Consider the following 24,362-nt stretch of genomic DNA (forward strand, 5'->3'; position numbering starts at 1 on the left):
TAAACTAACATCAATAAGTGCTAATAAATATTAATATAACATCACCACCACTTTTACTGCAATGTGAAACCAGTTTATTATACACAGATGAAATCAAATTGCTGCCTTTATTACTGTCAGGAATGACTTCTAAGATATTTCCATAAACTACTTGAGTATTCATCAGCACTGTGTATTTACAATATACAATATCTCTCTCTCTGTGCTATTTTTATATAAAATAATTTAAGAGCAGTATTTTCTGGTATAGTTTTCCAATTAATTTAAATATACACTCAAGTATACAGTTAGAGCGTAGTACTTTACAACCATACCCATGCCAGTGCTTTACATAGCAAAGCAATTCTAAGAGCTATAGGAAATTTTATCATGTTTGTGTTTTCAATATGAACATTGGCATCCTGAAAGATGATGAATAAATAGTCTGCAGTCCGATAATATATGCCTGGAGTCATGCATTCAAGTTCACATGAATCATTCAACTGCCCCACAACCTCCACAGATAATAAAAAAATCCACCTTTTGACAATAAATAGAACTAAGACAGTTGGCTGTATTCCAAAGCCTTTCATTTCCTAAAGTGGTGCCTTTATTAAAGTAATAGTGCATGTAGGATAAGTGGATGTTTTTATGTATCCTGTAATTTAGAAAACCTAAGAGATTATTTTTTCCCTGATCATCTTGCATTATTACAAACTGCACTTCAACCAAGAACCACACAGTTCTCAAATATTCTACCCATCCCCTTCCATTCTTGCGCCACAGTTTTAAATAGAACTAACTTGAAAATTTTGACATTTTCAAGAATGCTTGCCTGGTAATTTACACGAGGCACAGACAGCCTCCAATTACAATGAAACAGCTACAGTATATTACTATTTTTTAGAGCATTTTTTGGTTTTCTAAAGTAAAGCAAAGCTCTCCGTGGGGGTTTTCAAAACAATAATGAGCTATAAACTCAAAGCATTTGAGCAAAAGAACTTTGTTTGTATATATATATATACATACACACACACACACCATACACACTTCCTGGGAAGAACACACCTAAGAAAATTTGCTCATTTCTCACCTACATTTTCTTACTCAAGATATTTGTAGCTTAAAACAGCTCTCTCTGGTTACAATCTGAGTCCAATCCTGCATGCCCTGTGCACTGGAAGTCCCACTGACTTCACTGGGAATTGCCGCTGTGTATGGAATGCAGCATTGGGCCTAATCAGTCTTTATTCAGTCCTTGATGTCAATAGGAGTTTTACCTGAGTAAAGACTGTAGGATGTGGTTCTCCAAGGGCTATGTAAATGCATCCCTGACCCCCCTCCTTCCTTCCCAAATGCAGACTGGGAAAAGCATAAGGCCATACACCTTGGATATCTTCACCAGATAGGCCTGTCTGGCGTATTTAAAAGGAAACCATTATAGTCAGGAAGCAAAAGTGATTATTCTGAATCTGACATTTAAATATCCTATCCACAGTAACTAGCATTGCTGACTGGTTTAATTAACTTGAAGGATATAATCTTATGCTATATAGTAAAAATACATATTTTAAAGTGTCATTTCATTATACAGTATAAATCAGAGATGTGGGGCCAAATCCTGTCCTCGGGTCCATATATGTAAATCTGAAGTAAATTCATTGACCTCACCAGATTAATCTGCATTTACGCTGGTGTGAATGTAGGCAGAATCAGACATAAGTATTCTATAATCCATTTTTCTTAAATCACCATGCTCTTTTCAGCTTTCCGTTAAGACACTGGGGAAGGAATTGGAATTCTGGAGTTATGGAATTTTGTCCTGGTTCAATAGGGTTTAAGATCAAAATCACAACATTCTTTTTCATTTGTTTCATTGGGTAATTTTCCCCCATCCCCCTCATATTTACTATAATGCTCCTCATACATGACATGGGAACACCTTTGCATTAAAATTATCAAGGTGACTGTTGACACAAAAGACTAAAGATGTGATACTGAATCTTTCCATTCTAGGACAACTACCTGAAGGGAGGTTCCAAAGAGGATGGAGCTAGGCTGTTCTCAGTGGTGGCAGATGACAGAACAAGGAGCAATGGTCTCAAGTTGCAGTGGGGGAAGTCTAGATTGGATATTAGGAAAAACTATTTCACTAGGAGGGTGATGAAGCACTGGAATGGGTTACCTAGGGAGGTGGTTCGGACATCCCTTAGGAGCGGATCTATAAATAGAGAATCTCTATGTCCTAGTGAGGATGAGAGGATGGAAAATACAGGCAGGGTCTGATCAGAAACAGTCAAATAAAAAAGAGTCCCATTCAATTACATTGTGTAATGGCAGACAGCTAAAAGGAGACAAGTTTTTAAAGTGCTATATACCAATGCTAGAAGTCTAAATAATAAAATGGGTGAACAACAGTGCCTCGTATTAAATGAGGATATTGATATAATAGGCATCACAGAAACTTGGTGGAATGAGGATAATCAATGGGATACAGTAATATCAGGGTACAAAATATATCGGAAGGACAGAACAGGTAGTGTTGGTTGGGGTTTGGCATTATATGTGAAAGAAAGCGTAGAATCAAATGAAGTAAAAATCGTAAATGAATCAATCTATATCATAGCAGTAGGGATATATTACCGACCACCTGACCAGGATGGTGATAGTGACTGTGAAATTCTCAGGGAGATTAGAGAGGCTATCAAAATAAAAACCTCAATAATAATAATGGGGGATTTCAATTATCCCCATATTGACTGGGTACATGTCACCTCAGGACGGGATGCAGAGATAAAGTTTCTTGACATCTTAAATGTGCTTCTTGGAGCAGCTGATCCTGGAACCCACCAGAGTAGAGGCAATTCTTGATTTAGTCCTAAATGGAGCACAGGATCTGGTCCAAGAGGTGAATATAGCTGGACCGCTTGGTAATAGTGACCATAATATAATTAAATTTAATATCCCCGTGGCAGGAAAAACACCACAGCGGCCCAACACTGCAGCATTTAATTTCAGAAAGGGGAACTACACAAAAATGAGGAGGTTAGTTAAACAGAAATTAAAGGGTACAGTGCCAAAAGTGAAATCTCTGCAAGCTGTGTGGAAACTTTTTAAAGACACCATAATAGAAGCTCAACTTAAATGTATACCCCAAATTAAAAAACATAGTAAGATAACCAAAAAAGAGCCACCATGGCTAAACAACAAAGCAAAAGAAGCACTGAGAGGCAAAAAGGCATCCTTTAAAAAGTGGAAGTTAAATCCTAATGAGGAAAATAGAAAGGAGCACAAACACTGGCAAATGAAGTGTAAAAATACAATTAGAAAGGCCAAAAAAGAATTTGAGGAGCAGTTAGCCAAAGACTCAAAAAGTAATAGCAATTATTTTTTTAAGTACATCAGTAGCAGGAAGCCTGCTAAACAACCAGTGGGGCCACTGGACGATTGAGATGCTAAAGGAGCACTGAAGAACGATAAGGCCATTGCGGAGAAACTAAATGAATTTTTTGCATCAGTCTTCATGGCTGAGGATGTGAGGGAGATTCACAAACCTGAGCCATTCTTTTTAGGTGACAGATCTGAGGAACTGTCCCAGATTGAGGTATCATTAGAGGAGGTTTTGGAACAAATTGATAAATTAAACAGCAATAAGTCACCAGGACCAGATGGTATTCACCCAAGAGTTCTGAAGGAACTCAAATAGGAAATTGCAGAACTATTAACGTAGTCTGTAACCTATCATTTAAATCAGCTTCTGTACCAGATGACTGGAGGATAGCTAATGTGACGCCAATTTTTAAAAAGGGCTCCAGAGGTGATCCCAGCAATTATAGGCCTGTAAGCCTGACTTCAGTACTGGGCAAACTGGTTGAAACTATAATAAAGAACAATATTGTCAAACATATAGATGAACATAATTTGTTGAGAAAGAGTCAACATGGTTTTAGTAAAGGGAAATCATGCCTCACCAATCTACTAGAATTCTTTGAGGAGGTCAACAAGCATGTGGACCAAGGGGATCTGGTGGATATAGTGTACTTAGATTTTCAGAAAGCCTTTGACAAGGTCCCTCACCAAAGGCTCTTACAGAAAGTAAGCTGCCACGGGATAAGAGGGAAGGTGCTCTCATGGATTGGTAACTGGTTAAAAGATAGGAAACAAAGGGTAGGTATAAATGGTCAGTTTTCAGAATGGAGAGAGGTAAATAGTGGTGTCCCCAGGGATCTGTTCTGGGACCAGTCCTATTCAACATATTCATAAATGATCTGGGAAAAGGGGTAAACAGTGAGGTGCCAAAATTTGCAGATGATATAAAATTACTAAAGATAGTTAAGCCCCAGGCAGACTGCGAAGAGCTACAAAAGGATCTCTCAAAACTGGGTGACTGGGCAACAAAATGGCAGATGAAATTTAATGTTGATAAATGCAAAGTAATGCACATTGGAAAGCATAATCCTAACCATACATATAAAATGATGGGTTCTAAATTAGCTGTTACCACTCAAGAAAGAGATCTTGGAGTCATTGTGGATAGTTCTTTGAAAACATACACTCAATGTGCAGCAACAGTCAAAAAAGTGAACAGAATGCTGGGAATAATTAAGAAAGGGATAGATAATAGGACAGAAAATATTACGTTGCCTCTATATAAATCCATGGTACACCCACATCCTGATTACTGTGTGCAGATGTGGTCGCCCCATCTCAAAAATGATATATTGGAATTGGAAAAGGTTCAGAAAAGGGCAACAAAAATGATTAGGGGTATAATTCCGTATGAGGAGAGATTAATAAAACTGAGACTTTTCAGCTTGGAAAAGAGACAGCTAAGGGGAGATATGATTGAGGTCTATAAAATCATGACTGGTATAGAGAAAGTAGATAAGGAAGTGTTGTTTACTACTTCTCATATCACAAGAACTATGGGTCACCAAATGAAATTAATAGGCAGCAGGTTTAAAATAAATAAAAGGAAGCATTTCTTCACACAACGCACAGTCAACCGGTGGAACTCCTTGCCAGAGGATGTTGTGAAGACCAAGACCATAACAGGGTTCAAAAAAGAACTAGATAAATTCCTGGAGGATAGGTCCATCAATGGCTATTAGCCAAGATGGCCAGGAATGATGTCCCTAGCCTCTGTTTGCCAGAGGCTGGGAATGCACGACCGGGGATGGATCACTTGATGATTACCTATTCTGTTCATTCCCTCTGGGGTACTTGGCACTGGCCACTGTCGGAAGACAGGATACTGGGCTACATGGACATTTGGTCTGACCCAGTAGAGCCTTTCTTATGTTCTTATGTGGTGGAAACTCCATCCTTAGATGTTTTTAAAGCCCGGCTTGACAAAGCCCTGGCTGGGATGATTTAATTGGGGTTGGTCCTGCTTGAGCAGGGGGTTGGACTAGATGACCTTCTGAGGTCTCTTCCAACCCTAATCTTCTATGATTCTATGATTGGAATCCAGTCCTGATCAGTATTGACCAGTCATCTTTCCACTGGATACCTGCTGGGTTACTACTATGAAATTATTTCAGTGCTAAAGTCTTGTTCCTAACGGACAATGGTGTCCACAACACAACAAGCACCTTGTGGGCAGCCTCAGCAGATAGAATCAGCATAGTCCAACAGACAGGGCATAGGACTGGGATTCATGAGATCTGGCTCTGTTGTATGACCTTGGGCAAGTCACTTCACCTGTCAGTGCCTCCATTTCCCATCCCACCTTGCCTTCTCTATTTAGATTGTAAGTTCGTTGGTGCAGTAACTGTCTCTAACTATGTGTTTTGTATCTCCAACACCATAGGCTCCAGAGAGGAAGAATGGTTCCTGTGGTTAGGTTGATAGCTGGGGACTCAGGAGATCTGGGTTCAATTCCCTGTGTTGCCCCAAACTTCCTGTGTGACCTCATGCAAGACAACTAATCTCTCTGTGCTGCTGTGAAGCAGGGATATAATAGTAATAGAGTTTGGTAATGATTAATCCCTTAAAGATTGTGAGGTGCTCAGATACTGTAGTGATGGGTGCTATATAAGTAAGGTATACATTGGCCATATAACTTAGATAAATCTCAGTTGGAGCCTCTAGGTACTTCTGTAATAGAAATAATAAATAATCATTACAGTGTAAAGGGCAAGAAGACTGAACTACTGGCTTATGCCAATAGGTGGGTTTCCAATCACAGTGGAGGTAAAGAGAACAGAGTGAAGAAGCTTGTGTGGGGGAGAAAGAAACTTATCTCTAGAGCTCTCAATCCACCATCTTTCATCAAATTCATTTTCAAAAAAAGATTAAAATTACTCCCTTCAGACACTGCAAAACCCAAATAACTTCCCCATGATGATGTTATTACTAATCTGTAATGCAACTGGAATGAAGCAGTATAGCGTCTTTTTCTGTTGTATTGTTAAAGCAGAAAAATATCACACTCCTCTAGGATTATTTTTATTCTGAAGAGTGAGAAAATCACTTATTATGGTTAAACTCTGCTAGATTAAGGAATAATGGTGTGATCCACAAAGGTATTTATGTACCTAATTCTCATATTTAGGCTCCACTGCAACCCATCAAACTCCCACTTGGCTGTCTCCTAACCCTGTAGGTATCTAAACTCACTCTGGTGCCTAAGTTTTATCGCAAAAGTTCTCTAGGCATCTAAATTCTGGCTCTGACCATGCGCACTGTTGCCTCACCCTAGGCACCAAGATCCCTATCACCCATCTAAGTCACAGAGTTATTCACAAACCAAGGGAGACAGGTGTACAACTGCCTAAATCACGTGCAGGGGCCCAATCTGGCAGGGATGCTCAGAGGCCAACTACTGGATTGTCCCCCTTAGGCGAATTCACAGGAGGAGGAGGAGGCTCTCCCTTATAAACTTTAGCCAAGTGGCTAGAGTACTCATCCAAAACATGGGAGACCCTCCATTCAAGCCCCTATCCTCCACCTTTCCTGGTTCAAGGATCAGAATCAGACATAGAAATCTTCCTGCTGGCCAAACTCCAAGAGAGGCGCAGGACTTAGCTCACATCCCTCTTGTCAGCATCTCCCATGGGCTAGCTTAGGCAGCTCCCTCCTAGCATACTGGCTTTGTGGATCACATTCTGAGGTACCTATCTCTCCACAATCATTGTATAGGGAGCCTAGGCTTTGTGGATCATAGTGTTGTTCCTGTGGTTCTCTAGGTGCGACACTCAGGCCTTGTCTACACTAAAGGGAAAAGTCGATCTAAGCTACGCAATTTGAATTATGTGAATAGCATAACTCAAGTTGACGTATCTTAGATCTACTTACCGCGGGGTCCACACTATGTGATGTCGACGGGAGACGTTCTCCCATCAGCTCCCCTTACTCTTCTCAATCTGGTGGAGTACAGGAGTTGACGAGAGAGCAATCTGTGGTCGATTTAGCGGGTATTCACTAGACCCACTAAATCGACTGTTGATGCATTGATCGCCGCGCTTCGATCCCTTGGTAAGTGTAGACAAGCCCTCGGCATCTCAAAGCCTAAGGCAGTCCCTTTTTGGATCTGGGTCTACGTGACCCTAGAGAGTAAAGTATATAGCAGCTGCCACTTTTCACCCAAGTCAAAATTCACCCTAGGACAATTAAAAATGTAGGCCCCAACCCTGTGAGTAACTGTGCACAAAAAACAACTCCTGAGCCCATGTGGAGCCCTGTCTAGTCACTGGGGCCTGCCCACATGGAATTGCATGCAGGGTTTGGGGCCCTACCAGGAAGTGCACGTCTTCCCTCTCTCCTCCCCAAATTCCTCCACCTAAGATGTCCACCTACATTTCAAAGAAACAAAGGACAACTATATGAAGAGTTTCATGGGCACAGCATCCCACAGTGTTGTTATAATCATAAAAAAGTCATTTGTATTACAGTGCATGAGCTTTTACATGATTAGCACATAAACATACTTTCTTAATCTGACCAAATGCTTCTTAGCGGACATTTAGCACGAAAGGATGTTCCTTACAATACCATCAATTTCACTAGTATGCATCAAACAATATACCTAACAGCATTTGACCAGTATTAAAGCTGACTTAAGAAATAATAATCATTTTAAAAATTACTTCCTATTGCTGAATAAATTATTCTAAAAGTTAGCCCACACATAGCAAATGGCTTGCACATGCAGAACTAAGTTCTTCAAGTTTGGGGGCCAAATTTTCAAATAGATGCCATAAACTCACACCTATAAAGTGTGTATGAACATCCACCTACACAAACACAAGCCCCATTTCTCTGAACAAACTAGACAGTGGTATGCCTATCTAAACCCAAAACAAGAATACAATATGACCTAAGGTCGTACAACAAACTAGTGAGAAAAGCATGAAAATTCAAAGTTAAGACAAAGTCAGGTGACGCAGTGTGTTAGTGTATCAGATTTTCACCTCTGGAAAATGGAGTTCAAATTTAGCCCTTGGAAACATCTGACAATTTGATGGTCTCATTTAATTAAGCTATGAACAATGATCCGTGCTATATGACTTTAACATGATTGACAGATTCTGCTGAAGAAAAAAAAACTCAGAGTGGAACAGAAGGAGATCTTGCCGGGTCAGGACTAAGATGCCTGGTAGATCTACATTGAGAAGATTGCCATGAACTTACTTGGTGACGTGTGTGTGTGTGTGTGTGTGTGAGAGAGAGAGAGAGAAATGAAGGGGGAGGGAGTAGCTCACTTTTATGGACACCCAGCCAGCCAGTTAGCTATAAAATCCCTGTTAGTAGCTGTTCTCTACTTGCTTTAACTGTAAAGGGTTAAGAAGGCCATAGGTAAAAGGAAGTGAGTGGGCACCTAACCAAAAGAGCCAATAGGAAGCCTAGAACTTTTTTAAATTGGGGAAAAAACTTTCCCTTGTCTGTCTGTGTTATTCTCCCGGAGAGCAGAGACAGGGCTGGAATTATGCTGTAGGAGCTTGGGCCAGGTATGAAAAATCATCAGATCATACCTAGAAACTACTCATTTGAAACCCCAGATATATAAGTAGATCGGGAAATGTCTAGGAAGACGCGATTAGGTTTATCTCTTTTCTCTGGACTCCTCAGTGCTAACCCCAGGTGTTTTTGTTTTGCTTGTAACTTTTAAGCTGGACCTCACGAAAGCTATTCTTGATTCTTAATTTTTGTATTTGCTCTTTTTAAATCTACCAATAGCCTGAGTTTTCAGATGTATTTTTTTTCTTTTTTTTTTAAATAAAATTTACCTTTTTTTTTTAAGAACAGGACTGGAGTTTTGTGTCTTAAGAGTTTTGTGCACATGTTGTTTAATTAGCTGGTGGCAACAGCTGGTTTCCTTTGTTATCTTTCTCAGCTTTTCCGGGGGGGAAGGAAGGAGGGCGCGCGAAAGGGCTTGAGGGTACCGCATAGGAAGGAATTCCCAAGTGCGCCTTCCTGGGTTCTCAAAAGGGGTTTTTGCACTTGGGTGGTGGCAGCATCTACTCATCTAAGGTCAGAGAGAAGCTGTAATCTTGGGAGTTTAATACAAGCCTGGAGTGGCCAGTATTACCTGTAATTTTTAGAATCTTTGCGGACCCCCACCTTCTGCACTCGAAGTGCCAGAGTGGGGAATCAGCCATGACAGTGTGTCATACTGTGTGGAGGGATGAGATCTATTGTCTTGCTGGGATGTTCCCCAAGCATTGTGCAGAGCGGTGGACAGCCTTAGGCTGGGACTGCTGTGAAGAGCCAGCTCCTTAGGGCAGCGGCTGAATGTTCCTGCAGCCAACTTCTCTAATTCTCGCTACCCTTGGGAGTTACAATAGGTGCATGGGGAGCATACAGCCTATATTGCCAGGGCAAGAGCTAATTCTGGCAGCAAATTTAATGACAGGGCTACTCAGAAGATCTTTTCCCCCACCTCTCTCAGTGGCTCTTAAGAAGTGGCTGGGTGATCTGTCCAATTGTATTTTTCCCTCCCTCCACTTGCAGCGCTTGTGACCCCAAGAGCTGTCTGCTCCTCCTGTTCTCCCATCAGCCAACAGTTTTTATGCTTCTCCCACATTAGCTGTTGTGATCCCCTCTGGCCTAAAACTTGGCTGTTTAGAGGAGGTGGCAGAGGAGGAATTTTCTGTTATTTGATGCAGTGTTCCACCACAACAGATGGGACACTATCAGCTTTCTATCTACTGTGCCTCATGCCTGATCAGCAAAGCCCAGCCCCTGCTTTCAATCCGAAAGTGGAGGCAAGACTAGGAAACAGAAATAAAAATGAACAAATTGGGGGGCTTACTCTAAAATTTATGATACTTATATGCCCTCCCCATTACTTTGGAATAAATTGTATGCTAAATTTCTAGTCTAAAGCATCCTTTAAAGGTGATTGTGCACATATTTATCTAGACTGTTTTTAAGTATATTTCATTTCCCTGACAATCAATAATGTCTCTAAATCACTTTAAAATATATTGGGAAAACCACGGCCTATGATGGAAGTGCTGACACATGGCAGTGCAAATGGACATGCTACAATGAACGTACTTATATTTAATCCTATTTAAAAGTTGTATGTCTAGGTTGAAAGGGGTCCCCTTATCGTTTTATGCCCCATTTTTTTCTGCTGAGTTTCATTTAGCATTTCATCCCTTTTAGATACTATTTGAGATGACCATGCACGCACGCTGATCCCCTTAAATGCTTTCCAGCAGAAACCAATGTTCAGAAACTCATAACATTACATTTCGTGCCCTTGCCCTTTCCTGCACTTTGCAGACACAGAGGGAAAAACTGCACTGTGCCAGTAATCTCATTTACTCCTATCAGCTTGCCTCCCTAACCCAAACAGCAGAAGGCTGTCATTATACCCCATCTCACAATCTTTATACATTTCAAAAGAAAATCTGCTTTTCAAGAGTCATTAAAAAAAAGGAAGTAGTCATTGGTTACTCTGCCAATAGTGACACCCTCAAGTGAGGCTCTAACATTGGTAACTAAGGTGTGTGTTATTGCTATTGATCTGAAATTCCTATTCTGGAACAGAATCAAAATTTCTGCATGTAAAACAAGAATAGACTTTTTTATAGGTTTTTCTTGACTGGAGAAAAAAAGAATTGTAGAACAATTTAATTCTGTTAGAGAAGTGGCAATCATTCACACTAACCCCGGTCCAAAGGTAATTTACATTTTTATATATTCATTTTTAATATTTGTAACTGGTCTTATTCATGCCTGTCAACTATATTTTATTCAAAAGGATGTAAACACTACAGTATTCAGTGTATCTCCTGAGTGCTACATGGCCTTGCTATTGCACTGTACATTTTTGACACAATCAGAAATGCAGAATCATAAAACTAAAGTTGTAAGAAACTTTGTACAGTGAAGGCCATTTTGCAAGAGCTCAAACAGAGTGAAGCAAATGCAAGTCCCAAATGTAGGGCAATGTTTCCATTGCTATTCTGGTTACAGCAAACCTCAGCTTAAAATGAAATTGTTCTAGGGAGAAAAATATAGAACTATGGGACAAATACTGGTTTGGAAGATCAGAGAGCAGGTGAACACTCCCTGTCAACACAGAACTGAGATCCATGGGGCTGCTCTGAACAAGGAAACACAATGGGATTTGGTATGGAAAATGGGCAGGGCCAATCTTCCCTTTGAAGGGGGATGCAGGCAGCCCTGGGGTTATTGCAGCTGCTACAAGTCCTATCAGGAAAGATTCTTCCCTTCTAAGAACCCAAGCTCCTGCCAGAGGTGACCAGTTCACAAGCCCACTACTCAAAGGCTACGTCTACATTTATGGCAGTGTGTAGAGTGTTTATACTCTGCTAGCATGGGTATAAATAGCAGTTGTAGACAGTGAGACACAGTTTAGGCAAGTAGAGTGCCCTACACACCTGACCCTGCAGGCTCTCTACACAACCAAACAGTGCCTCTCACATCTACACTGCTACTTATAGCAGTGAAGGGATCTGCTGACTCCTTGCTGCTGGAACCTTTCCCTGGTGAAGTGAAAGGCTTCGGCAGCAGGGAAGGGCTCTGGCAGTGGGGAGACAGCAGGGAGCTGCCAGAGCCTGTTAACACTATTAAAGTCAATGATGTTGTACCAGAATAAACAAGGGAAGGATTTAGTTCCCAAGGTGGACTGACATGCTCTCCCACTTGTTAATGAGTTAACTAAACAGGGTGTGTTGTGTTTCAATATGCTAAGTGATGGGCATTCTCTCCACAGCATTTGGGGTGATGCTCCACAGCCCATAGACTTCAGAGAGTTTAAGACTTTCCAACATCACTTTTGTTTTACACATGCCTTCAATTATAGTTTGACTCTTGAAGGATATATCCTCTAGTTCACATTTTATTCTTCTCTCACCCTGGCAAGAGACTCTAAAAGTAGCCATTTCTGGGACTGTAATGGGTAAGGACAGGTCAGGTGTTATCCTCCCTGCTCCTCATCTCAGACCAGTCAGACAGCCCCTCTCCCTGCACTTCAGACCAACCAGACCAGCTGCCGCAGCGCCCTGCTATGCTCCCTCATCTCCTCCCATTACCCACACTGTGTCAGACAAGCCCTACTCTCTCCAGCAGCACTCCCCATTTCAGGGCACCCTTCCAACGTCACACAGCTCCTGCAGCATCACCCCTGCCCTGTTCTCCCCGCAGCGTCACCCCTGCCCTCCCCAGCCAGCAGGATTACGCGACCGCCCCCTCCTCTCGTCCCCCAGTCAGAGCCCCCAGTGTGGCTGCAGCCCCTCCCCTGGCCCCGCGCCCCGCCCCGCGGACTCGGCGGAGGCAGCCGGCTGAGCCCGCAGCTGGCAGAGCGCGGCGCAGCGGGGGCCGCCTGCGACTCCTACCTGGGAGCGGGAGCCGAGCTCGGGCGCTCTCCGGGCGGTCACCAGCTTGGCCGTGGTCTGCAGGTTGATGGGGGCGCTCTGCGGGGGCTCCACGCCGGCCGCGCTGCAGCCCAGCCCCCCGTTGATGTGCGCGGTCACCATCGCGATGGGAGCCTTGGCCGGCAGGACGGAGATGGCCAGGCTCTGGCTCTGGCTGCCGCCGCCGGACGCTTTGAGAAGCGCAGGGACCCCGCCGCCGGGCTTGGTGTTTCCGCTGCCCCCGCTTCCCACCAGCACCGCCGCGGGGCAGCTCCGCACCGCCAGCTTCTGCCACAGGGAGAAGGAGAGAGAAAAGCGCGAGCGTCACCACCGGCCTTGACCCCGCAGCGGCACAATCCCCTGCCCCTCGGCCCCCGCCCGGCACGGGGCGGAGAGGAGCCGAGGGGTGCCCTGGCACCGCCGCGAGCGCATGCAACATCTGCAGCCAGCCCGGCTCTGCCAGGCGCTCCAGCAGCAGCCCAGAGGCGGCACTGCCCCCTCCCTACGGAGCCCTGACCCGGAGCAGCCCTGCCTGCCACCGCCGCCTGCTCCAGCCGGGGGCGCCCCACCGAGAGCCTGGCTGCATGTGCCTTCTGCCTCTGGGCTACCTTATGCTCCCGGAGCCGGGCTATGTACCAGGAGAGAACAGAGACCCAGAGCCAGCGAGTACCATCGCTAGCATTTCTTAAAGGATGAAGGAGAGCTGGCCAGATCTTTAGTATCATTTTCTCCACCCTCACCAGGTTGCTGTTAACAGCGCACTGGCTTAGTATAGCTTTTTATTTGTCTGATCAATTTCTTTACCTGTTAAAGTGGATTTTTAGGGGTGGGTTTGTTTGTTTGGGGGAGGAGGGGAGGGAGTTGCTTAATTCCCCCGAATCACTTTCTGAAGGGGTTTTGGTTGTGTGGTTCGACAGCACCAAGCACAAGGTCCGTGACTAGGGGTTACATCACTACAAGTGATAAATAATAATTGATAAAAGGATTTCAGAGCGGGCTAGCCAGTCTTTTCAAACTGTCATCTTTCATTAGACTGCAAACCACATTACAGCTTCCAGCCTCACCCTACACTTTTTAGTTTCCCAATTCTTCAGATTTTACTTTTCCAAGTGTTGTCACTTCATTTTTTTAAATTTACATTTTCTTTAAGATTTTTTTTTAATAACCAGCATTATTTTTCAAGCTATTGGGGTCACGCATTCTAGTGAAAGCCAGAAAACCTGTTACTATTTAAGGCATATAAAAATGTCACATTTGTGAAAAGGTATTAGTATTACTGAGAACTTATAAATAGCTATTTTATTTTGGATCAGGTTTTCTTCTACTATTCCATATTATGCTGACATACTCATGCCTTTATAGTTGGCAAAGTACTGGATACAAGAGACTTGTGTCAAACCTGTTTTTATCTTTATCTCATTTTAGCTGTATTAAACATCTTGTATTATGTATCACTCATATTCAGAATAAGATACAGCTTTCTGAGTAAGATTTCAGCTTTGCAGTAATATTGTTTCATTTTATATCATATGTAATATATCATTAAAAGCTCATAATGGAGACCATGGGCAAAATTCTGCTCTCAGTTACAACAGTATAAATCTGTTACTTAGAAATAAATAGAGGTTGAATTGAATTCAATCCACAGCTGCCTCTGTATCTGTGTGCCATTTACTTTAATGGGGCCAGGATTTCCAGTAGTGTGAGAGCAGAATACGTCCCATGCATCTATATTTTACTTTTGTCATATTTTATAACTGGATTTTAATGTCTACCCTAAGAAGTTCCCAATATTAGATTGCCAGGATGGGAAACTTCACATCACAGAAATGTACAAATATGCTGTACTGCTACACACAGTTTCACTATAAGCGTAAGGGCATTCATTGTTTTCCTCATATAGCATTTAAAAAGGTACCAAAATACTTTAAATTTTCTCTAACTCAATTCAACAGAACAAGCAAAACAAGATATGCAGTATTTGACTCAATTCAACAGAACAAGCAAAACTGAAGATATGCAGTATTTGGAACAACAGTGGAAACAAAAGCAAGTTAAGAAGCAGGAAGGATACTTTCCTTACACAGTTTAATACCCAATAACTGCTTTTCAACTTGCTGCAAAGGGGAAAAATAGAGAAAATACAAAGCAGAAATTGTGTACAATTAAATTTTTTTAGCTGTTTCTTTACTCACATTAATATGATCCACACATCCCACTGAGAGACATATTAATAATAGTTTCTTTGTGACACTATTTTCATAATAAATTGATGAAAATGCCTATTTGTATATATGCACCAGAAATAGCTGAAACATGATTAGTTTTGTTGTTTGTTTTAAATTTTAACTCAAAGCAAACATTACGTGGTTTTTATGTATTTTTCCTTGTTAAAGGGATATTTGTATTCCCCTTTAAGGATAAGTTTTTACTTTTATCCTTAAAAAAGGTAAATGCAGGGAAGAATGTTGCCACTATCATAAACCTGAAATAACCAACCAACTTATTCCAAAAACTTCTACTGAGTGGACAAAACAATTCTTCTTATGATGTACATATTGAAATTATTTGTTTAAAAAGGCATGACTTTTAGAAGCTAGATGTGGAAACGTATCTGAGTGGTAGAATTGAAGATTAGTTTCAGAAAGCTAAACTCACCTGTTTGGAAGAGGTGACTTTTTTCATTTGTGTCTGATTGAATTGTTCCATGAAAATGCATCTACTAACCACACCAAAACATCTCACTTAGTCAGATTCTTTTGGTAAGAGAATAGAAACTATATGTTTTTTCTTTTTTAAATAACTTTTTTTAATGTTATACCCCAGGAAGTGCTGATAAAGGCATCTTGGCAGAAACAATAGAGTGTAGTATGACAGGTTAAAAAAATCCCCAACAAAACCTACATCTGCTGTATTACATTTCTGCCAAATTAATTAAAAGAATATTCTTGTTTCTAAAAGAGACAGAATCTGCATTTTGGGAATCAGTCAGCATAACATATTCTCTGACACTTTTGGAATGATGAATAATAAGACTCTAAGCATGCTTTGGGCATAACAGTCAAAAACATGTGCTGTCATAATAGGGGAGCCAAAAAAAATATTGGCTCTAAATGCTGGAAAGCAGCACACTGCTTCTCATCTACAGCATATCAGTCCTCACAATACACCAATTTTGAAGCAGCGCCTTTTCAATAGCAGCACAACTTTCATTTTCACTGCAGGATGCCACAGGCAAACTGGAGTTTGAGATATGTATGCCAGTCACATGCAAACACACTTCAGTGTGCTGGAAAGCTGCTGCTTGTTTATGATTTTCTATATTCTACATGGCAGATTCCTCTTCTTAGATTTCAACTGTACAAAGCAGTGCTTATATTTTTTCCCCAAATGTATCAAAATAGCTTTACCCTTTATGTTTATTTTTAAATGCAAAAAACAGTGTGTTCCACAGAGGTTTGTGCTCATAAAGGTTTGTAGGATGTGGGGGAAACAGGGATGCAACAGTTTTACTCTCATTCCAGGACATTTGGAATAAGTGAGGCTCCTACCAGCTACTCAGATGCTACCTTGTATAATTATTAAACAGATTGCTGAGTTTCATATTAAAGAAAAGGGAATAGGGGAGAGAGATGGATTTGAAGAATGCTGCTTTCAGAAGCCACAGGCAAAAGCAAATAGCTATTCTGTCTCAGTACAGATGCTGGAACATACATGCACCGACACCCACACTGGGGAGCTGATATTACCATTCACTGTACGTTAAGGTTTCCGTTTCTCCACTTTTACTCTTCTGCAGTTTACATCATTTTTTGGTAACCTTACAAGGTCTGATGTGTCTTGTATATCAATAGTAATCCACACATGTACCTATGTAGATTGTTAAATAAGAATGATCACATTCTAAAACAATTTTATACTCTGCTACTGATTATCTTCCCCTGTGGCAGTGACTTTAAACTGATACAAGCCTGCCAACAAACCTTCATGTTTCCAAACTAAGATATGTGACCTGTTTAAAAGGGACTTAGAATTCACTGCCCATTGCTGTCTATATTGTAACCACTTCTGCCTTAGACATAGACTTTGTTCCAGTAATCCTTCCAGAATGATATTGTCTGGTAATGCACTTTTGCTATGAAAATTTGCAATTGTTTCCAGAGCAACATCTATTATTTTCCTGAGCTGGCCTAGAAGGAAAAATGTTCTGTATGAGAGTTTGTCAAGCTCTCAGAAGAATGGTAACCTATTATAAAACCAAAGCGAAGGCCTACCAATTAATAATTTAACATTTGTCACAAACCTAAGGCACTGCATGTGAGATAGCTGAATAGAGATTCCCTCAGAGAGGAGGGTCTTGACCTCTGTTAATTTACTCAGTTCTTACAATAAAACTCAGTTGAACAATTGACTCTTTAATATTCTAACAGTGACAGACCACAATTCTTATTCTGGCAATAACCAAAATATATGGGATGTTTCAAGATTTGTGGTTTTGGTAACAGTATGAATTTTCATATGCTTTTCAATGTGTTTCCAGTTGCCATTTTTGATACCCAGCTGTGAGCAATGACCCTTATTCATTTGGGCCTTGATCCTGCAAACACTTATGATCCTACATAACTTTACGCAAAGAAGTAGCCCTAGAGAAGTGAATAGGGCTACTCCCATGAAGAGATGTATATACCTATGCAAGTATTTGCAGGACTAGGGCCTTAGGTGGGATCGATGATGTGCTACCAGTATTTCAACAAAGGGCTCCCATAAAAACATCCTCTTTGCCTGTGGACAACCCCAAATACCACGGCTGCTGTGCTCACAGAGTGGAAGGGTGAGGAACTGAAGAAACTGTTTGGTTTCCCATTATTAAAAATGCTCTGTCATATCCATAACTTTGATGGGAACATTTTACACTCTGTTCCTGAACAACAGTTTATTGATAATAGATCACTATGTCCAATCTCTATCATTTGAACTGGGGCAATGGCATTTGTAGGTGAGTCTGGGACAGCGTCTCCTTCCCATTTTATTTTTTAAACAACCTGCCATTTTGGTGCAATCTGGTTCATTCCAAAGTGGGGGAAATTGCACTACAGAAATATTTTTAATGAACCTCAAGGATAGGTCATCACTAGGAGGGATGATTTAACAGCATCCAGAGAGTGGGGGTGAACTCCATCAGAGGCAGATCATCCAACCTTCCCTTTAATTTGGTGTTGCAATTTTACCAAGTGGCTCCAGGGAGCCCACTCCAGCACATCGCCACTGAGGAGTTAACACTCTTTCTGCTTGCTGATCCACAAAGCAAGAGCCAATCGCAGCCCTCTCAAGTGTGCCATGATAGAGACTGAAGAGCATAAGGGAGACAAATATGAGGCAGAAAGAACTATGGATAGAGAGAGAAAGAGATAGATACTTAGGAAAGCAGTAGTGACTTCACTGCTGCTTGGAATTGTCTCTTGGCTTCTAGTATTCATCAGCAGGAAAAAGAAAAATCTGATGAGAACTTGAATATAGATCAAAAAACATCCTGACAGAACTGTCATAGGGTATGGAAAGCATGAATAGACTTTTAGAGCGATGACAGATCCTTGGTCAAACAAGAACTGCCCTTTGGAGAAAACAGATCAGGAAGGTACAAAGGAAGGAAGGTTTGTGTGTTGAGGCACAAAGTATGGTAGCTACTAAAAAAAAAAAAGGCTTCTTTTGTGTGTTGTTTTCTCCCCCTCCCCTTTTTTTTTGACAACTTACTGCCTGCCTGTCATTAAAAATAAGAATCCATTCATTTTTTCTCAGATCTCTGCTAATTAGCCATCGCTGCAGCAGGGCACAAGGATTTATAGTCAAAGCAAAACCCATTCTAATCAAAACTGTAGCAAACTGGGGTTTTGTTTGACGTTAACCTGAAAGTCAGTTATTGTACCACTGATGTACATACCACATTACAAGCTGAGTGCTTTCAGCATCCCTCTATCAGTGTGAAATATTTAATCGGCACAAGGATCCAATCAGCACAGTAGAGAGGAATCTAGTGTGTGCATTAATTTACTTTCAGATGAAAAGCAGTACAGCAGGTCAGAAACATATAACCTTCCTCCCCTCCCTTCCCCAAACACAGAACACCAGAAGAGTTTGGGGATGGGGGAGGGAATGGAAGCCACTCTATGTGATTCCAGATTGGAGATTTAGAAGGAAATTAGTTATTCCTGCCAAAGGATGACAAATGCTGCCTGGAGTAGAGGAGAAGGGACTCCCCCCACAAAAATAATCGACTAATTAAAATGGCTCACTATTTCTGAGTCTTCTTAAACTAAAGAGGTTGTAAAACCTTTTTTTCCAGCATGTCTTTAATTAAGAGAGACAACAAACACCCAACAAATAATGAATGAGCCTTTGTATTTAGGTATAATGACTCTCTATGCTCTGACTAGCTCTGATCTGTGTTAAGATACTCTCCAGTAAAGCTCTTCATTGGGAATAAAAGTGTTTTATAAGTATTACCAAGCACTTTTACACATCAGCAGTTTTTATATATTGCAGAAGTATATTGCCATGTACAGAAACTAAATGTCATACACTACCAAATTTACTTTTAATCTCTCAATGAGAAAGACATTTCTCAGAGTTTTCTTTTAAATGTAGACTATGTAGCACCTAATCTGTGTGAAACCCAATGAAAACATCAATAAAGAAAAAGAAGTCATTAATGATAATTTCTAATGTAAACTTTAAATAAATGAACCTAATGCTGTTGCAAATGAAACCTAAGTGCAAAGGCACTGTAATGGGTAATAATTAAAATCACCAGAAAAACTACCCCTTATGTTAATCTGATATGACAAACTCTCAAAATGGCTAATTTCCAGCACAGGATGGTAATGAAGAATTAGCAGATCTACGTGAAGAGAGAATTTTCAACAGTGGTAAATATTCTAATAACAGTAACAGTGGGATTGTAAAAGCATAAATTCACTTAAATGCAATTATCCTTTAATTTCTATAACCATTACACAGCCTGCTGGGTAAAAAATAAAATAAAAATGTACTTCCCACTGTATTGCTAACTGGCAATCCACTCATCAAAGCTTCGAATTATCTGCTTAGTGACTTGTAAAAAGCACTTTTTAACAAATGAGGAGTAGGGGGGATGAGGATGATATTTAATGAGAAACGTCAAACTCATATTATGGAACGTTCTAGAAGAATCTCTGCATTTTAGAGGGGAGGAGGAGGGGCAGCTGGATTTTTTTTTTTTAATAACCTCACAAATAATCTCTCCTCCTTTCTCTCTCTCAAACCATGTCAATGATCAAGGAAATGAGAACAAGGCGCTTGATTCACAGCTGACTCTCTGTTCTTGTTACATCAGATCAAGAAAGAGCAATCTAACAGGGGCGCCTATTTCTGCAGGGGAAACAAATCTACAAGCTGGCATTTTGTCTCTTAGTCCTATTAATTACCTGTTTTTTGCTCTCAGAAACAGACCTTTTGTAACTTGCAATCCAGACTAACCAAAATATAATATATCTACACTCACACACATATGTATTTAAAGCCTATGCTAAAAAACTTCATTGAGACTGATGGACTGATTTGGATTTTATTTGATGAACAGATCACTCTTTTTTCCCTTAATCCCAGCAAAAACTCTTTACTACAGTGAAAATATTAAGATAAGGCCTGATCTAAAGCCCACTGATGCTAATAACCACCTTTCAGTTGACTTCAGTGGTTGGATCAGGCCCATAGTGAAGACCAGTGAGACATGCTATATCTAGTGTGCAAATCTATGAAATGCTTTAAAATATTTCCTTCTTTTAAGCCCTAATTTACAGAAAAGCAAACTTTAGCTTGATCTCATTAATATACATCTGCCGTACATACAGGCATTCTCCCTCAACAGACCCTGTGGTGTTTTAAATTGCTCCCCACTGGGTAACATGGGTCCTCTGGTAACCTAAAGCTGTAGTCCTACATGCGATTAGCAGCTCAGGAGATTTACATACTTTTGCTGTTGCCTGCTTCATAGCTTTCCATGATTTACCATGCCCCAGCGTTCGTGAGGATTGCGTTTATTTGGCTTATTTAATCATGTTTTTTTAAACAAAACAAAACTGGAGTGTACACCATTTAAACATTCATGTGCTTCTCATTTACGTTTTGAAAAAACAAAAGGCATCGTGATTAAAGGGCACAAGCATGCAGCACAGCATATGGAGCCACAGTAAGTGCCCCAGAACTAGCTGAATGTTTCTATTGTGTGAAAGACTTGTTCATTATAGCTACAAGATGCAATGCAGATATTTGCATTTTTTAAGAGGTGCATCTCATGGCTTTTAGATAAATCACGGAATCCAGAGCCTTTCTAAATGGCATCAAAGCCCACATTTCTTGATATCCTAACTCCCTTTGTTTCTGTAGACATGCAGCCTTTGCCTCGCTGAGTATTTTAATGTCTGAATTTCATTAAAGTTTGCATCCTCATGTTTCCAACCCAAGATATGAGCTCACAGGCTTGTGCGTTTTACTTACAAATGCCCTATCCTCTATTATCAAGCAGGGTAAACAGGGATGTTGCTGCATGTGATTTAAAAATAATAATAAATTACAGTAATTTATGAAATCTAATTTTAAATATGCTCCCAACTGATCCACTTCCCCCAAGACCTTCAGACTTTTTTAAAAATAAACAATAATTTCTAAAATCTAATTTCAGATATGCTATCTATTGAATCTCTTTTCCCCCTAAGACGTGATCATCCTTCTCTGATCCCTTCCTCCCCCCTCAAAATTGAATTTGTGAATGCATATCTTCATTGCCATAGCATAAAGGTTTGACAACACAATAAACCAAGCAAACTCTCTTTTCAGCTACTACAGAATCTTCCTGAAAAGAACAAATGTAGTGAACAGATATTGGCCTCCCAGGGGATCAAAACATCAGTTCCTTGGTATATATATAAAGAAGAGAGAAGTTAAATGGTTGTGTTTCCCCCAAAGGAAGGCATAGCTTTAGTTGTGAACTATTCCCATCAGAAATACTGGATAAGTTGCAAAGAAAACAGAAACCTGCCTCATTCCCAACCCCCCAAAACACATATAGACAGTTCCCCAGGACTCCTACAGGCACATTTTATTCCAAGAGCTCCAGCATTTATGGTTACAATATGTTAGGGTGAAACAATGACCGTTTTCTAACTTCAGGCATATTTGCATTTTAGTCATGATACTGCTCCAATCAGCATTACAAACCACTTTCCAACTCTCCAAAGTATGGCTTTGATGAAAACAAGAGGGGGTGGGGGTTGGGAGACCCGAACAAAAACACTTTACCCCAACCTGGGTGCCTAAAGTTAGGCTCCTAAATCCACAAGCAGGCACCTAAATCAGTGACCTCAGGGATCACTGCCCGCTGTCACAATTCAGAGCAGCAGAAGCCACTGTAAAGGTAACTGAAATAGGGCAGATGCACCATGATAATCCGGGAATTCCACCCAGCTTGTGCTGAGAGGATCTCAGTGCAGAAAAGCGCCTGAGCCATAGATCCTGCTGCAAAACTTAGAGAGAGCTCTCTTTTAAATTAATGGAGATATGCTATCTCCTAGAACTGGAAGGGACCTTGAAGGTCATCGAGTCCAGCCCCCTGCCTTCACTAGCAGGGCCAAGTACTGATTTTGCCCCAGATCCCTAAGTGGCCCCCTCAAGGATTGAACTCACAACCCTGGGTTTAGCAGACCAATGCTCAAACCACTGAGCTATCCCTCCCCCCTAAAGAGATCAGGACTGGAATCAGGTCCTTCTACCCCCATCTCTGACAGTAGAGTCTTCTGCGACCTTGGGCAAGTCAGTTTACCTCTCTTCCTCAATTTCCCAATCTGTAAAATGGGGATAATAATTTGTTACGACCTCACAGAGGTATTGTGAGGATTAATTAGCTATTGTTTGTCAAGTGTTATTTCTTTATTATTAAAACCTAGTTTAGGTCACATGACTTTGTCTCGGCCATCTGGATTATGACTGGCAATCCAAAGGTATGGTATTATCTTGCTGTTTCTCTAATCTCTCTTGCTAATCTTATTTAATATCATAAAGCAGAGGAAATCTGAGATACTTTTGTGGAGATAAGGATCAGAGATTACAGCCCCATGTTTTTCTCTGATTCTGAGAGTGCAGATCTGGCCAGAGAACACAGAGAATGGGGGGAAGGGTGCTCCTCCTTCCTTCCACATGAAAGCTCATCTGTGCTGGCTCCCCAGGGACCCACCATCATGGGAAGAAGAAAGGGGGTGGAGTGGTAAATCTGACAGATTTTCCCCCAAACCAAGGTTACACTACATTACAATAATTTATGATGCATCTTCTACCATGCAAGGAAGGCCCCGGATAGTGTGGCCATGCGTCCAGTTTTCGACTGGAACACCTGGTCGAAAAGGGACCTTGGTGGCTCTGGTCAGCACAGCCAGCAGGGCTGGCAGCCTCCGTGCGGCTCCCGGAAACGGTCGGCATGTCCCTCCGGCTCCTAGGTGCAGGGGTGGACACGGGGACTCTGCATGCTGCCCCTACCCTGGGCTGCAGGGGTGGCGCCTGCAGACGGTGGCAGTGCGCAGAGCCCCCAGCTGCCCCTGCAACCTAGGAGCCGGAGGGACATGTCGCCTCTTCCCAGGAGCCGCCTGACATAAGCGCCGCCCAGAGCTCGCACCCCAAGCCCCCTCCCACACCCAAACTCCCTCCCAGAGTCTGCACCCCGCACCCCAACCTTCTGCCCCAGCCCCGAGCCCGCTCCCACACTCCAAATCCCTCAGCCCCAGTCCGGATCCCCTTCCTGCACCCTAAAACCCTCATCCCTGACCCCACCCCAGAGCCCACATCCCTAACCCAGAGCCCTCACCCTCACCCTCTCCCGCACCCCAACCCTCTGCCCCAGTCCGGTGAAAATGTGCAAGTGAGCGAGGGTGGGGCGGGTGGGAATGGAGTGAGCTGGGGCCTCAGAGGAGGTGAAGGACAAGGGTGTTTGGTTTTCTGCATCAGAAAGTTGGCAACCCTAGCCCTGGGTGGTTATGGAAGCCCTTGGCAGGAGTAAATTAGAAGGGCTACCCAGCAGCACAGAGACAACCACCACAGAGAACCCCTTAGTCACCAGCACAGACCCCAGATCCGCATCAGGAAGTAGAATACAGGACTGCTCCTGAGCTTTTTCTCCATCTAGACCTAGCAAGGAGATTATGAGTAGGGCCCTACCAAATTCACGGCCATGAAAAATGCATCATGGACCGTGAAATCTGGTCTCCCCCCATGAAATCTGATCTTTTGTGTGTTTTTACACTGTACTATATAGATTTCCTGGGGAAGACCAGCATTTCTCAAATTGGGGGTCCTGACCCAAAAGGGAGTTGCAGGGTTTTTTTTTTAGAGGGGTTGCAGTATTACCACCCTTACTTCTGCGCTGCCTTCAGAGGTGGGTGGCCAGAGAGCAGCAGCTGTTGGCCGAGCACCCAGCTCTGAAGGCAGCGTCCCGCCAGCAGTAATGCAGAAGTAATGGTGGCAATACCA

The 24,362-nt window shown here is 41.9% G+C and overlaps 1 protein-coding gene across 1 annotated transcript in view; it reads right to left on the minus strand.

Moving 5' to 3' along the window:
* The window catches only part of PHF21B (PHD finger protein 21B), a 221,150-nt gene that overhangs the window by 62,809 nt on the left and 133,979 nt on the right, over window positions 1-24,362 (minus strand). Inside the window, 1 exon segment of the mRNA XM_065416945.1 lies at window positions 12,795-13,100. Coding sequence (XP_065273017.1) covers window positions 12,795-13,100 — 306 coding nt within the window.

This window comes from Emys orbicularis, chromosome 1, assembly GCF_028017835.1.
Source record: "Emys orbicularis isolate rEmyOrb1 chromosome 1, rEmyOrb1.hap1, whole genome shotgun sequence".
NCBI lineage: Eukaryota > Metazoa > Chordata > Testudines > Emydidae > Emys > Emys orbicularis.